This window comes from Paramormyrops kingsleyae, chromosome 2 (assembly GCF_048594095.1).
Source record: "Paramormyrops kingsleyae isolate MSU_618 chromosome 2, PKINGS_0.4, whole genome shotgun sequence".
Classification (NCBI taxonomy): Eukaryota; Metazoa; Chordata; class Actinopteri; order Osteoglossiformes; family Mormyridae; genus Paramormyrops; species Paramormyrops kingsleyae.
The window spans coordinates 10,707,129-10,722,889 of NC_132798.1; the positions used below are offsets into that span (position 1 = coordinate 10,707,129).

The following is a 15,761-nucleotide window of genomic DNA, read 5'->3' on the forward strand; positions in this document are numbered from 1 at the left end:
AGTAACATTTTGGTGTGGTAGCTGTACTTTTATTTAAGAATAAAATTGAGTACATTTTTTCACCACTGCACATAATCAGTCCCTGCTTGAATGGCCTTCCTGTCACTTGGTATAAGGTAAAGAGGTTCGATGGCAGTAGCGATTAATGTGTAAGCTATCCTGCGCTATAGCCCAGGGCCTCAGCAAACATAAGGACCCCACCCCACCCCGCCTTAGTAAAAATGGAACAGTTAGGTTGAATGGCAACGCCTGAGTGTTTATGCTGATGTCAGCCTAGGGCCCCCAGATAAGTTATTCCGCCCCTGCTTGAGGGAAATAACTTGGTTAGGCTTCACCACATGCTGACATATAGAGTCACCATGAATCTCTTTCCAGACCAAAGGAAACCCATGAAATTAATTTGTATGTCTTAGGTGGCCTGACAGGTGGTGATTATGAGGTAATACAAACCATCAGCACTTTGTACAGCAATCTGAAAAACAGCATATTAACCTAAATCTGGGGCAAGAGGGTTTCACTTGCACATAAGCAAGAGCTTCTCCACAAGATATGCCCTTCCTTGCATCTCTTATTGCAGACCGACATGGTGCAAAAGAAGCTTCAACTGCTCCTGAATGACGGGCAACTAAAGTGCATTATGTGGTAAATAGAATCAATGTAAAATCTCAAAGCAAACATTCCATTCATCCAACTCATTAATTATAGTAGAGCGTTCTCCAGCGGAGTCTGCTGCAGGCATAGGTGCCTCAACCACAGCAGGCAGACTCAACAACAACACTGCCCAATCCATCTGACTGTCAATCACATCCACTTTAATAACTTTAATAACATGATTGCCTCAATTGCAACTATGATACCGAAATGTTCAGCTAATAATAAGTGTTAATCTTTGCAACATGAATCTATGCAAATCACAATGGGGTTACTCAGGAACTGCTCAATACTCTCCGGGGCATTTTAAAAGAGGAGACAGAAGTTTATTAAAAACACACTACTACACCAGCCTGGATCACATGCATTCTTGCTTGGGGTGTGAGAGATATATTATGAAGCATCATTCTACTATTTCAGCTAAGACAGCTGAAGTATGTTATCCAGAAAAATCAACAAATCATTGGGCGCATCAACAGCAACTTCCCTAAAAGGTAAACAAAAGGTTAATTTGGTACCTTGGCAGAGTATATCTACGGGATCCCAGGAACCGTCAGTAGTACACAGTGAGACATTGCCTTTCCCTGCATTGTAAAATCCAACATGGCACTGGTAGTGAACCTGAGCACCAACCCTGCTTCTCTGATTCCACAACATAGCAGCATGGGAAAAAGAGGGGGGCTCACCACGGTCAACCTCTGGGGAGGAAATCAGCGACATATTGTCATCACAAAGAAAGGGCTCTCAACAAAGTGTCCTTTAAGCTACATGTTTACTGATCAGTTTACTAATCAAACATCAGAAAGATTTAATAAAAACATGAACTATAATTAAATAATTAAAAACTATGATGTCTGTAAATTATTGTTTAAATATAAATACACCAGCTGATGTAGATGTGCAGTAGCTGATGTAGATGTGGAGTAGCTGAGGTAGATGGGAAGTGGCGGATAAATGATGTATACAGCCAGTTTGTGGGCTGGAGGTGGCTCAGCTAGCAGAGAGTGATGTAGATATATCACTGACAAAGATACATTGTGAAGCATATTTCACATTCTCCATTGGCAATAACTGGAGGTTTTTCATAGAAAACACTAAATCATTCTGTTTGTCAACAGTAACTTCCAAAAAAAGATAAAAGATAATATGTTACCTTGACAGAGTATATCTACAGGATCCCAGTAACCGTCAGTAGTACACAGTGAGACATTGCCTTTCCCTGCATTGTAAAATCCAACATTGCACTGGTAGTGAACCTGAGCACCAACCCTGCTGCTCTGATTCCACAACATAGCGGCATGTGGAAATGAGGGGGGCTCACCACAGTCAACCTCTGGGGAAGAAATCAGCGACATAATGTCATCACAAAATTACAAGATTCTGGTCTGACAAATTATGACTGTTACAGTATATTTATGAAGGACTTGCTTTGGTACAGCTAAATACTCTCAACAATGTATATTTTCAGCTTGAAGGCTTACTAATCAATTTCTTGAAAGATTTGATAAAAAATGTCTATTAAATGTATGTCCAAGTAGAATAACAACACATCAACTGATGTAGATGTAGATGTAGAGTGGCTGATGTACATGTGGAGTAGATGATGTAGATAGCCAGTATGCGGGCTGGAGGTGGGTCAGGTAGCAGAGACTGATGTAAATATATAATAGACTGACAAAGACTTGAACAATGTGAAGCATCATTCACATTTTTTCAGCTGAGGCATCTGGTGGTTTGCATTGAAGCCGTTAAACAATCCAGTATGTCAACAGTAACCTCCCCAGAGAAAGAAAAAAAACTAATCAATATGTTACCTTGACAGAGTATATCTACGGGATCCCAGTAACCGTCAGTAGTACACAGTGAGACATTGCCTTTCCCTGCATTGTAAAATCCAACATTGCACTGGTAGTGAACCTGAGCACCAACCCTGCTGCTCTGATTCCACAACATAGCGGCATGGGGAAATGAGGGGGGCTCACCACAGTCAACCTCTGGGGAGGAAATCAGCAACATAATGTCATCACAGAATTATAATGCATTGTCCTGGTAAGTGACTGACCATGTGAGAAGAACAATTAAATATCACAATGTCAATAATAATGTTTGGCTAAGTGGAATAGCAGTACAGTAGCTTGTGTAGATGTGAAGTAGCTGATGCAGATAGCGGTATGCGGACTGGAGTTGGGTCAGTTATCAGAGACTGATGTAGACATACATTAGATTGACAAAGATACAATGGGAAGCATCATTCACATTCTTTCAGCTGAGACATCTGGTGGTTTGTCAAAGAAGCCATTAAACAATCCAGCATGTCAACAGTAACTTCCCCACAGAAACAGAAAAAAAAACAAGTTATATGTTACCTTGACAGAGTATATGTTCAGGATCCCAGTAACCGTCAGTAGTACACAGTGAGACATTGCCTTTCCCTGCATTGTAAAATCCAACATTGCACTGGTAGTGAACCTGAGCACCAACCCTGCTGCTCTGATTCCACAACATAGCGGCATGGGGAAATGAGGGGGGCTCACCACAGTCAACCTCTGGGGAGGAAATCAGCGACATAATGTCATCACAAAATTACAAGATACTGGTCTGACAAATGATGACTGTTATATTTATGAAGGACTTGCTTTGGTACAAGTAAATACTCTCAACAATGTATCTTTTCAGCTTGAAGGCTTACTAATCAATTTTTTGAAAGAATTGATAAAAAAAAAACATAAACTATAGGCAAAACAATTCAATATTATCATGTCTATTAAATGTAGGTCCAAGTAGAATAGCAACACATCAATTGATGTAGATGTAGATGTAGAGTGCCTGATGTAGATGTGGAGTAGCTGATGCAGATAGCCAGTATGCGGGCTGGAGTTGGGTCAGTTATCAGAGACTGATGTAGATATACATTAGATTGACAAAGATACAATGGGAAGCATCATTCACATTTTTTAAGCTGAGAAATCTGGTGGTTTGTCAAAGAAGCCATTAAACAATCCAGCATGTCAACAGTAACTTCCCCAGAGAAACAGAAAAAAAACAAGTGAATATGTTACCTTGACAGAGTATATCTACGGGATCCCAGTAACCGTCAGTAGTACACAGTGAGACATTGCCTTTCCCTGCATTGTAAAATCCAACATTGCACTGGTAGTGAACCTGAGCACCAACCCTGCTGCTCTGATTCCACAACATAGCGGCATGGGGAAATGAGGGGGGCTCACCACAGTCAACCTCTGGGGAGGAAATCAGCGACATATTGTCATCACAGACTATAGACTTTCTTTATGAAAAATTAAAACTAAAATAAGGCCAATGGCAGAAATATAGTCATCTCATCATGATTTTGACAGTATGTCTTATTCATGACTATGTTATATATGATGAATTTCCAAGCAGGGTCATTTCAACATGCATGCTGTAGATTCCAATTAACCAACCAATCAAGCATAAGCAAAATAAGGGGCAACAGAGTAGCTTAGTGGCTGCCTCACACATTCAGGATGTTGTTCAAATCTGGTTCCCGCTCTGTGTGTATGTGTGGGTCAGATATACACTACATTGTGGGGACATGTGGTCCACACAATGTAATGTAATCCTGACCCACACTCACACACACACATGTCCCCAAATGGCCCCACAATTTCATAAAAACTTGTTATTTTGACATTGTGGGGATCATTTTTTCAGGCTCCACAAGGGGAAGTTCAATTTTACGGATGGAATAAGCAAACTCAATCGTCTCAAGGGGCAGTACCTATGATTTGACCCTTGGGGGGGGGGGGGGGGGGGGGGGCGGGCTCAGCCTCCTGAAGAAATAAGCAATGATCCCCCACAAAAATGCGGGATATATCACTAATTGGAGAGCTTTAGCAGTTACATCAATAAATATTTTTGTATAAAGGACCATTTTCATTTAATTTTGTTCCAATTCCTAATTTGAGTATTACATTTAGTCTGTGTTCCATAAAATAATTAGTAGTCTGAACATATTCCGAAACAAAAATATACACTTTGGGTTGCAGGAACAAAATTTTTTTCAATATCTACATTCAGTTGATGTAGATTTAAATATGCTTTGTGGCCTGTGCTAAGATGCTACAGTTGTATGCAAACATTCGTGCACCCGTGGCCAAATTATATATTTTGTCAATTATGTAAGTGAAAAGTCAACAAGAACCGAAAGACTCTTAGCTGAATACAAAACTGGCCAATGTGTATTCAGCATATGTGGGAGCTCCTTCAGGACAACTGGAAACATACAACCAAAGGTATCATTTTTGAGAGACCTTCAAAATGCAAAAACATTGAATCAATAAATAAATCAAATAACAATATATAGACATACAGTGTGAGGAAATTAACTATATAATGCAATAACTAGAAGGTAATATAATGCATTACCTTTGCACTGGAGAGTCACATTTGTCCATGAACCATGTCCTCCACAGACAGACATGTGTTCTCCACCCATGGGCCATAAGCCTTCATTACAGAAATACTCCACCCTGCTGCCCACGGCTGTGCTGCCATTCCACTGGTGGGTAGCCTGGGGAAACACTGGTGGATCTCCACACTTAATCTCTGTGCAGAAAAGTCACAGGGTTTAGTGTAAGTGGCTGTAAGACACAATGAATTAGTACTAGCACTGAAATGTAACAACAATGAATCGACATCAAATTTTGAAAATGCAAAAAAAATGACTAGTCGTATTCACTGAGCAACATAATGGTATGCTTTCCATTATCACGTATTAACAGAAAGACATGAAAAACATGGATCATTATAATTTATTGTGTAAAGCAAACAGCTAGAACAGAATGATTTTTGAGTTACTACTCTATACAGTAGAATAAGGCAATCTAGTTGTTCGATGTATACTGCAGAAGGCCTGTGACTTCCAGGGTTGTGAGTTTTCCTGTCCTCTCTATGTTTCTATGAGATAAGATAACACTTAATTGATTTCCTGGGGGTGGAGGGAGGAATTTCCTTAGTTCAGGCTGAAGGATAAATGGATAAGAGTATTTTTAAAATTACATCATCGTGTATATATGGTACAAAGAATCTGTATTATATGCCGAATTCACAAAAAATTCAATAGAGTATAAATAAATATGAAAATTGCAAAAGAAAATATAATAGCCTTGATATGTTACAATGCAATAAGACAGAAGGGGAGTATCTAATTTAACAAAATTCTGAGTTTGCCATCAGTGGTGTTTCAGTTGTCTACTGCTGCCTACTCCTCCCTTTATTTGACTAACAAAATGAAATTTTGGTTATGTTTTTTGTCATAATAACAAAGATACCAAGGCATAAAATGTTAGCGATGTCTGTAACTCTGAAATATACACCAGCAAAATGATGCCAGAGAGGCAGCAGTAATGTAAACTGCAGTGAAACACTGAGACTGAAATGCGGACTCAGGTAGTGATTAAAGCAGGGGTCACCAACATGGTGCCCGCAGGCACCAGGATGCCCCCAAGCACCACACGAGTTGCCCGCGGGCCTGTTCTAAAAATAGCACAACTCACCAGTGAGCAGCGTCTAAAATTACATTTTATCCTGTTGCTATTCTTCTTTAATCACATTAAAAAAGCATTTAAAACCTGTTTATCGTACATGAAGTTTAGATAAGTTTAGGAGGGCGTTTCAAACTGGTGGCCCTTCGTATGGCTCAGTGCCCGTGAAGTAGCTCTCTGTTTCAAAAAGGTTGGTGACCCCTGGATTAGAAGACAAATTTGTGACAGTTCTCCCAAATGAGTGTTGTCAGAGCCGTTAGAAGACAAGACGTTAAATAACCGAACGGCAGTGAGTAAAAATAAGTTTGGACACCAGCCTTCTCTTCATCTCTGCCTGCAGTGTCACCAGCCTTCTCTTCACCTCTGCCTGCAGTGTCACCAGCCTTCCCCCTTTAACAGCACCGGCCGTCTTATCAGTCTAGACGCCTCCATCTTCTTGATGTTCCTCCCCCAGAAAACATCAGTAGAGAGCAGGACACAGGCAGCAACATTCTGGTTGAGCTTGAGTCTCCACCAGGAGAACAGTCTACACTGCCCTTTCCTGCAGAGTCCATTTCTGTTGCCGTTCCAGTCCAGTCTGTCCACGATGTGGATTCCAACGTACTCATGGCACAAAACAATCTCCAGACTTCCAAAGTTGGACACAGCTGCCAGTGATTGCCTGATTTGCCTGAAGTACACCACCAGCTCCTTCATCTTTCTGACATTAAGCTGTAGGTGATTCTTCTTGCATGAGAAATTCTCCACTCCACTTCTCTTCCTTCCCATCACTGATGTGGGGGGAACTTCAGGAGGTGTCACTTCTGAAGTTGTACTGAAAGTGGTGTAGAGACTGAACAAGAATAGTGGTAGCGTAGGATGTACAGTTACTGAGGCAAACAAATTGAGGCTTGAAGGTGAGATTGTCCATCATCCAGGCAATCAAGCAACATCCTTCTGAGCCTCTCACTTAATAGATGGGGCTGGATGTCACTAAACACACTGTAGAAATCAAGGAAGACCTTCTCACTATGTTGCCTGGCTTGTCCGTATGTGATACCAGGGCTGCCCAAACCTGCTCCTGGAGATCTACCACCCTGCAGACCTTAGGTGCAGCCATAATTTAATACACTTAATACATATAATCAGGCCCTTCAGTAGCATCTCAGTATTAGAGCCAGCATAACTACAACATGTAAGCCCTACCAGGGAGTAGGTGTCCGGGAGCAGAGTTAGCCCTGTTCTACACTGATGTCAGTCTGGCGTGCAAGCTGGGATTTTAGAACCAACTAGAAACATCTTCACAGTTCGTAACATACGCGCCAGCAGTCTGAAGCCACTGCAGCTGCAAGCTTCTTCCATTCTTGGGAACTGGAACTACAGTACGCAGGAGGTTTTTCAAAGGAGGGGAACCTACTGTGGTCAATAGTCATAAGGACAGATTGAACAGCTCCTGGAAAACTTCTCCTGGCTGCTCCAGACTGACTACCAGCATTCTGAGGATGATTGTGCTGGGTTCAGTTCTCCTGCCCATGGGTAGATGTCCTGGCTCTCTCATTATCTGGGCAGTGGAGATGAACAAGTCTGCGATAGAGACGTGGTTGTGGTGGTTGGAAAGGGACCTTAGCAGGAGCTATTGGGGCATAGAGACCCTCCAGCTGGGCTGATCACCCATATGTCAAACCTATTAAAAGACTGGATTGACTTGCCTGCTCTCTGCTGATTCCCAGTTACACCCAAGCTAACTGTCTCACCATGGCCTGTGATCCTCCTTAGCTCTTTCCACACCTGCTGCACTCTTTTGTCCTCCGAGATCTGTTCAGTGCATCTTTTGTGTTCCCCTGCGCGGCTCTCTCGCCTTCAGCTGCCTCCACTGGAGTTTCCACCCACAAGGGAGGAAACTGTTTCCACCCAGCATCCAAAGATATGCAGTTTAGCTGGATTTGCATCTCTTAAATTGCCCTTAGTGTATTAGACCTGTGTGACCTGCGATTCTTTCCAGAATCTGAAGATGGATGGATAAATTTCGTACACTGCATCATAAATATTCCCCTGTTAAAATAGTGATAGAATAGTTATATCTAACCCCTACAATAAATCATAGACCTTCAGTCTGATGAGTGTTAAGCTGTAAGAGTGATATCTACCCTTTAGGATACCCAGCCATCTAGGGAGCTAATGAAAGACAGTGAAAGAAAGAGGTGCTTGATGAAGAACAAGAAGTTTTGCCATTACCTGCACACTGCACTGACATGTGCTCCCGTGCCCCCTAGTGGTGCAGTGGCAGACACTGCCTTCCCGGGATTAAGTCTTTTAACTAGATTTTTACATGGACTCTCAGATACCACAGCCATCATTCCAGCTGTGTGATGCCTAATTAGTTTAATCAAACAAAGCTGCATAAAAACATTTCCGTAATTTTCTGCTGGACCTAGAATAGAGATCCTGTCTTCAAAGCTTCAAACAGGCAAACAAGAACCATGAATCTCTATAGCAGAGCTCCCTACCGGCCACCCTATCTACTCTTTTGGTTTTTGTTTTGATGAGAAATCCATTATTTCCAGATTTATTAACCTGGTTAAACGGCAAGCAATATCAGCAAGAGCAAGGCGTACATTTATTTCAAAGGGGTTTGGTGTAATTTGCGGTTTTGTTTTCCGTGGCGTTAAACTGACAACAATTAAGCATAATTCATGTCTTGCCCAGTTTTCTTTTCTTACACGCACAATATCTGCATACATGCATATGTTCTACTTCCATGACACAGTGCTGAATGCTGTTCATCAGAATGTGAAAAGATGCTTCATCCATGTGTTTTTCTGAACTACTTTTCCTGTGAGGGATTACAGGAAGCATAGAGCCTATTCTAAGAAGTGCTGGGCACAAGGAAGGGGGCTTCCTGGGCAGCATGCCAGTCTATCACAGGGCACACATGCACACAGTGAGGATTCTGGGAGGAAGGCGGGGCACCCAGAGGGATCTCATGGTCAACACGAGCGAAAACCCTGAATGTATGAGGCCATAGTGCCATAGTTTTGGAGGAGTTTGACCAAGACAGTGAAGGAAAAGCAGCCAATGAGTGCTCAGCATATATGAGACCTTCCTTTCCAGGAGGCCACCTCATGAAGCTGGCATAGAGGAGACAGTACAGTCAGCCAGTCCCTGGAGCAATTGGGGTTAAGGGCCTTGCTCAAAGGCCCAGTGGTGGAGTCACTCTGCCGACCCAGGGATTTGAACCGGCAACCTACCGAGTCCCAAGCCACAGAGCTGCTCCCACCCAAAACAAATAAATTTTTATGTGTAATACATTTTTGGTCAGTACATAATTCCATATGTTATTTTATAGATTGATGTCTTTATAATTATTCTACAATGTAGAGAATAGTACAAACAAACCTTTATATGGGTAGGCGTGCCAGAATTTGGTACTGTCTGGTATTGTCTTTGTCTGTGTGTATGTGTGTATTCTGACAAAATGATGACCCTAGATTCCTTTTATTAGCCATATAAAGGGAGCAGTAGGCAACGGCAGACAATTGAAACACTTTACCATCTGGCAAACCCACATTCTCATTAGATTAGATACTTCCCTTCCCTCTTATTCCTTTGTGAAACATCAATGCTATTTAATGGTTCACTGCTACATAGCCTTTCCCATGACTAACAATTCAAAGACAGCACAATAGTCTTAGTTGTACTGCAGTCCACTGCAAAACCACATGAAAGGTCAGTTGGTCAGTGTGAAAATGGGTGGTTTTGTGGATTCTGCTGTATACCTTGACTGTTGGTTTTTATATTATACGCTGTAAATAGTTTCATGTTTTATGTTCTCTGTTTTGATATGTCCATTGCCTTCATCATGTCGCAACACACATCTTCCCCTGCGCACATGAATAAAGTACTTCAGCGAAACTCAGCCATGGGAAAAAAACGTGTTTCACCTTCACACACCAGGCTGGGGCCTTCCCACACTCTCTCAGCTCCACAAACTGCTGTTGTGTTCCCGCTTTTCCAGCGGAATCCTTCCGAACAGCCGAACACAGCCTGGCTAAGGTAGCTTGTTCCCGTGAATGAGAGCCGGACAGTGTGGGCAGCACTCTGAGGTGGCCCACAGTCGACTGCTGTAAGCGAAACACAGAACAGGGTTCCAGACCAGTAGCACTTCCTTAATTTTGATTATATGCCGAAAAAAAAGCATACAAAGTTCCTGTTTTAGAATAGTGATACTTTGTGCATCTCCATGGGGAGTTTCTCTTTTCACCCTCCCCCATCTTGCCCTCCGTGAAACACACAGACACATATACAGGTGAAAGCAAGTCAAAGTTGGCCAGCATCCAGCAGTCCTTGAGCAGCTGGAGTTTTATGGGCCTTAAGGGCCCGACAGTGACATCATTCTGATGGCTACAGGATTTGAAGCATTGACGTTCCAATCACAAGCACAAAATCCGGTAACACTTTACATTAACTGCACCTTCATAATGCTTTTTAATTGTATTCATAAAATGTTCAGTGCACCTTCATAATGTATTTATTAAGTATTCACAAAACATTCATATACATCATGTATGTTTACCTTTACATCCTAACATAATATGCATTAATAACAAACATTATAATTGTATAATCATGTAATGTTTGTTATTGATGCATGTTAAAGCTGTTAAGGGATGTTAGGATGTTAAGGTACTGATACTTGCATGCTGCTTATGAATGTTCTATGAATGTATTATGAATGCATTATGAAGGTGCACTTAATGTCAAGCGTTACCCAAAATCCTAACCCCCAGAACCACACAAAACCTCTATTAGCAGTATAATTATAAAATGATAGTACCTGTGCAGTATGATTTGTCTTGGCTGGGCCGGAAGGGTTCCTGTCCATTCTCGAGTTGGTATCCAACTTGGCATCGGCAGTTAAAACTACCCTGAATATTGCTGCACTGTGCACCCTCTCCACAAATCCCCTGCACCCAACACTCATCAACATCTGCAATAAAGAAGCAATAGCCATCAATCTGGGCACCCAGAAGAGCATCCATACCCTATGGCCTCTTTAAAGGGATATTCACCATGTCCTCTCCTCATTTGTGGGAAAAATGCTACAGCGCTGCAACACAGGCTACTGGGCACTTATGAGGTAACATAATGTCTTGTGTGTGAGCAACACTCTGCAGGATGACCGGCCTTTTGGGCAACAATTACCGTATTTTCCGCACTATAACGCGCACTGCATTATAAGGCGCACCGTCAATCAGTGGTCTATTTTCAAACTTTTTCCACATACAAGGCGCACCGGACTTTAAGGCGCTTTAAGCAAAAAAAAAGAGTCAGATAAGCCAGTCAACGAAAATGTATTTTACATCACGTGTTCACAATGACTGTCAACATTGTTCAAACGTTTATGAGCATCTTCACTACTCTTTAACACGTAAATAAACAAGAGTCTTATTCCGCTAAATCAAAAGTCAGCCTATTAACAATAACTCAAAATTGAACACTTATAATACGGTCCTATACCGCTAAATCAAAAGTCAGCGTATTCATAATAACTCTTGAAATTGTTAATTTATAACACGTGAAGCACTACATACACTCACTTTTCAATACTAAAACATTCAAATCGCTTCGAGTTCAGTATGCACAACAGAAATTAATCCACGTTTAAAGCGCACTGGATTATAAGGCGCACTGTTATTTTTAAAGAAAATCAATGGCTTTTTAGTGCGCCTTATAGTGCGGAAAATACGGTACAGGAAGGGTTAGGGTTAGGGTTATGTTTTTATTGTTATTCAGCATTGAATAACATTGGTTAGTGAATAACAGCACAGTGGTTTAATTAAGCTTTGTGACACTCATCAACAGAAAAAGATTCTTTAAGATTCTTTGAAAGCCAATAAAATGAATTACAAATATAAAACACTAAATAATTGACTGCATAAATTTTCACCCCCTTTGAGAATTGTGTGTATAGACCTCTATGAGCTTTGAAGATCTCGACACTGTAGATTCCCTCTAATTCTTCTTTACAAAACTGCTCAAACTCTGTCAAGTTGCATGGAGCCATTTTCAATTCCGGCCACACATTCTCAGTTGGGTTGAGATTTGGACTCTGACTTGGCCACTGCGGGACATTAACTTTGTTGCTTTTATCTCTGTGTCGCTTTGGCTCCATGTTTGGGGCCATTTCCTCACTAGAAAACCTTCTCCCAGTTCTTCTTTTACGGACCGCAGCAGGTTCCCCTACAGGTTATCTGCTGCACTCATTTCACCCGCTTCCTTCGCAAAACCTCACATGAAAAGCGGCAGAGACTCTTCCCCACAGTATGATGCTGCCCCCTGCTCGCTTCACGTTGGCAGTGGGGGGTTTTCAGCAACATGAGACGTTTGACATGACGTTTACACCAAATGATGGCCAAAAAGGCTCATCATTTTAGTCTCATCAGACCACAGAACCTTCTTCCATTTGATTTCACAGTCTCCACACATGTACTATTAGCAAACTCTGCATGAGATGTCACATTACTTTTTTTTTTTTCCTTGAAAGTGCATTTTTCTTTGCCACTCCCACATAAAGCTGTGACTGGTAAAACACTCAGACAACAGTTGCCAGGTGCAGAGACGCTCATATCTCAGATACAGATCCTTGTAACTCCTTCAGAGGTGCCATACAGTATGTGTCATGGAGACCTTCACTCTAGGCAGATCTACAGCTCTTCCATGTGCAGTGAAAATTTCGGTAACACTTTACTTGAAGTGGCAATCTATAATGCATTAGTGCTGATTATAATACTTCATAAGCTCCAATGAAGCTCTCATCTATAATGCACTATAGATACCTTCATAATGCATTATAGATGAGAGCTTCATAAGGCATTCATAATGCATAATAAACATGGATATAATACCTTTTTATGAATATTTATAGCTGTGTTTATACCTTCCAGCTACAGCAGTATTTATATTATGATCACACCTTATCTGTAACACCTTAACCAAAAACATTTCTAAAACCAATTGGCTACACTAGTGGTGATTTAGGTGTGTCATAGTAATGGGGGTTAATACTTACATAATCACTTATTTTGTATTCTATATTTATAATCAATTTCAATCACATAACGATTTGTTTTGACTTTGACATAGATATTTTTTTTTCTGTTGAGCATCGTCAAAAAAAAACTAAATCCACTGTGGATCAAGGCTGTAAAACAATCAGACTTGAAAATCTGAATCATTTTTATAAACAATTAAGTCAATCGTAACATTATAATTTTGAAATATTAGTGTAATTCAACATATTCTAAATCGTAATTTCACTTTTTTTTATAGATAAGCATTACAAAAGAGTATTGAATAGGGCTATATATTGTGATTTCATAACAATTTTGAAGGTAATATGCAGAATCTGGTGCACTAGAATTGGCATTAGTATAAACTTGTAGTGCAGAAAGAACATTTGCAACTAAGCAAGCTGTTCATTATCTGCATTTATAGCTTCAGGTAAATTGTACGATAGTACTGATGATTCTTGTCCAATCGTATAAACAGACAAAAACAGACAGATGTTTTTCTTTACTGTTTCAATAGGTTTCGATATTGTAGAATAAACCACTGACCTCCATTTATTAGAAGATTAAGCACATAAAACTTAAAGATGAATATCACATTTAACGGAAGTTATTCTAAATGATCAATAGCATACCATCACAGAAGGTGCCGTCATTCGGAATGAAGGTGGCCATGTTGTTGGAGGGGTGATAGCCAGTCAGACAGGTACAGTAGAAACTGCCATAGGTGTTGTGGCAGGCCGTGTGATTCCCACAAATTTTATTGGCTCCAATCTGGCACTCATCTTTATCTGACAGAAAGCAACTGTTATAACATCTTCAACAGGAAGCCATTTTAAGATGAAAACCTACAAATCTATATCAACTTCCACTCAAACCAGGGGATTCGCAATCATTCTGCCTTCAAATTAAAGTAAAGAAACTGACCTTGACAGTGGGTTCTCCCGTTTCCCACAAAGCCATACATGCAGTTGCAGACTTTGTGGCCGTCAGCCTTCTCTTCACACGTGGCGTTGACGTGACATGTGGCACACACGTCCACACCTTGTGTCCCCACTGTCACATGCAAAAGCTGATTTACCAAAACCATGTGACCAGTATATACATTAGACATTAGCTAGCATATTAATATCAGTAAAAAAGACATTCTATTTAGGTTTAAAATGCAATGGCTTATTTTTCTGTTTTAATCTCTTATAAGATAGCCTGCCATGGGACTTCTCAGCTTATGGTCCTCATTCTCTTTAGTAAAGCCTATGCCATATGATAGATCGGCGCTGGTGTTTTTCCCTGCACTTAGTCTTCCAGGAGTGCTCACCTGTGGAGATGGTAAAGCCAAAATGGATAAGGAACACCATGCTCAGCGCTGCTGTGCTCCAGAACATTCTGTCCTTCCTCATGTCCTGTCACTCAGATGTTCTTCTCTTTCACTTGCATTTCATTCAGGCTTCCTGCTTAAAGCCCTGCGGTCTTGACCAGCCTTGATAACCAGGTCAGCGAGGAAAATAACCAGATGCAAAATTGTCCCTTCCTTGGGTCGACTTGGCAGTGGTTGGTTTGAAAGAAATGGCTGTCAGTTTTAGTTGTTGACATATTTAACTTTCCCCAGCTGCTGTGAGACCCCACTCTTCATTCTGCCATCACGAACAGCTCGCATAAATTGCAGTGTCATGCTAACAAGACTGATAAGGGCTATATATAGTCCATTAGTTGAGACAACTTAAGAGAATCCAACCATCTTTTTCTAAAATGCATTACTTTCATCATTTGTTCCTCAATGTGATGGTAACCAGTGCATACCAAGTATTGAATTTCACTATTTTCTTGAGAACATAACATCTCCCAGTTCTAATATACCGTGCACTTCTTGTTACAGAGAGCCACAGCACAACTTTGCTGTTAGAATAAGTGGTTATTCCTTACATTTCGCATTTAATTTCATTGCTTCTTCAACCTAACTCAACACGGCAACATGGGATAACAGAACGTACAATTGGACTTAAAATTAGGAAAACGCGAGACTGATGTATAAGAAAACCCGTAACCTGGTTATCTTAAGCAAAAATATTACGCTGTCTAAATTATTTAAAATATGAGCCAAATAACCTATAGATGCCAGCTAAATAATATAATCGAACATTATGTTGAAGATCAAGACTATTCAGGAATAAACTGCCACATTCTAAATTGCCTGCGCTATTACCATGGGGAAAATGACGTATTAACAAGATTATTAACGGGGGGCTCTGCATTACGGAGTGAGATAACTTTGTTCTGCTCCTATCAGCTAAAACACCAGGGTCTGCCAGCTCCCCTGCCCCTCCCCCTGATCTCCAGGGGAGCGGTGCTGTGAGACAGTGATTAAAAACTGCCTGCCACTCATAGACTTAAGCCCTCCTGCCGATGGAAGATTATCCATCATCTGATGTAGGAAATCTCTCGGGATACTCAGGGATAGGACAAAACGTTTGGTCATATTAACAATGCTTAAAATGAACCCATTTTAAATTGATTCTCTCTTCTAAAGTACTGCCTGGGA

At 41.0% G+C, this 15,761-nt stretch overlaps 1 protein-coding gene across 5 annotated transcripts in view; it reads right to left on the reverse strand.

Annotated features, from left to right (window-relative positions):
* The window catches only part of susd1 (sushi domain containing 1), a 25,898-nt gene extending 10,285 nt beyond the window's left edge, over positions 1–15,613 (reverse strand). Inside the window, exons 1-11 of one of the 5 annotated variants that reach the window (XM_072705454.1) lie at positions 14,541–15,613; positions 14,150–14,294; positions 13,858–14,013; positions 10,990–11,142; positions 10,097–10,276; positions 5,059–5,238; positions 3,711–3,890; positions 3,018–3,197; positions 2,466–2,645; positions 1,805–1,984; positions 1,170–1,349 (exon numbers count right to left, since the gene is read on the reverse strand). In XM_072705454.1, coding sequence (XP_072561555.1) covers positions 1,170–1,349; positions 1,805–1,984; positions 2,466–2,645; positions 3,018–3,197; positions 3,711–3,890; positions 5,059–5,238; positions 10,097–10,276; positions 10,990–11,142; positions 13,858–14,013; positions 14,150–14,189 — 1,609 coding nt within the window. In that variant the 5' untranslated portion in view covers positions 14,190–14,294; positions 14,541–15,613. The remainder of the gene's footprint in view (positions 1–1,169; positions 1,350–1,804; positions 1,985–2,465; positions 2,646–3,017; positions 3,198–3,710; positions 3,891–5,058; positions 5,239–10,096; positions 10,277–10,989; positions 11,143–13,857; positions 14,014–14,149; positions 14,295–14,540) is intronic. The other 4 variants (XM_072705453.1, XM_072705461.1, XM_072705462.1 and 1 more) reach the window with 4 other exon arrangements.
* Between the last annotated feature and the right edge of the window lie 148 nt (positions 15,614–15,761).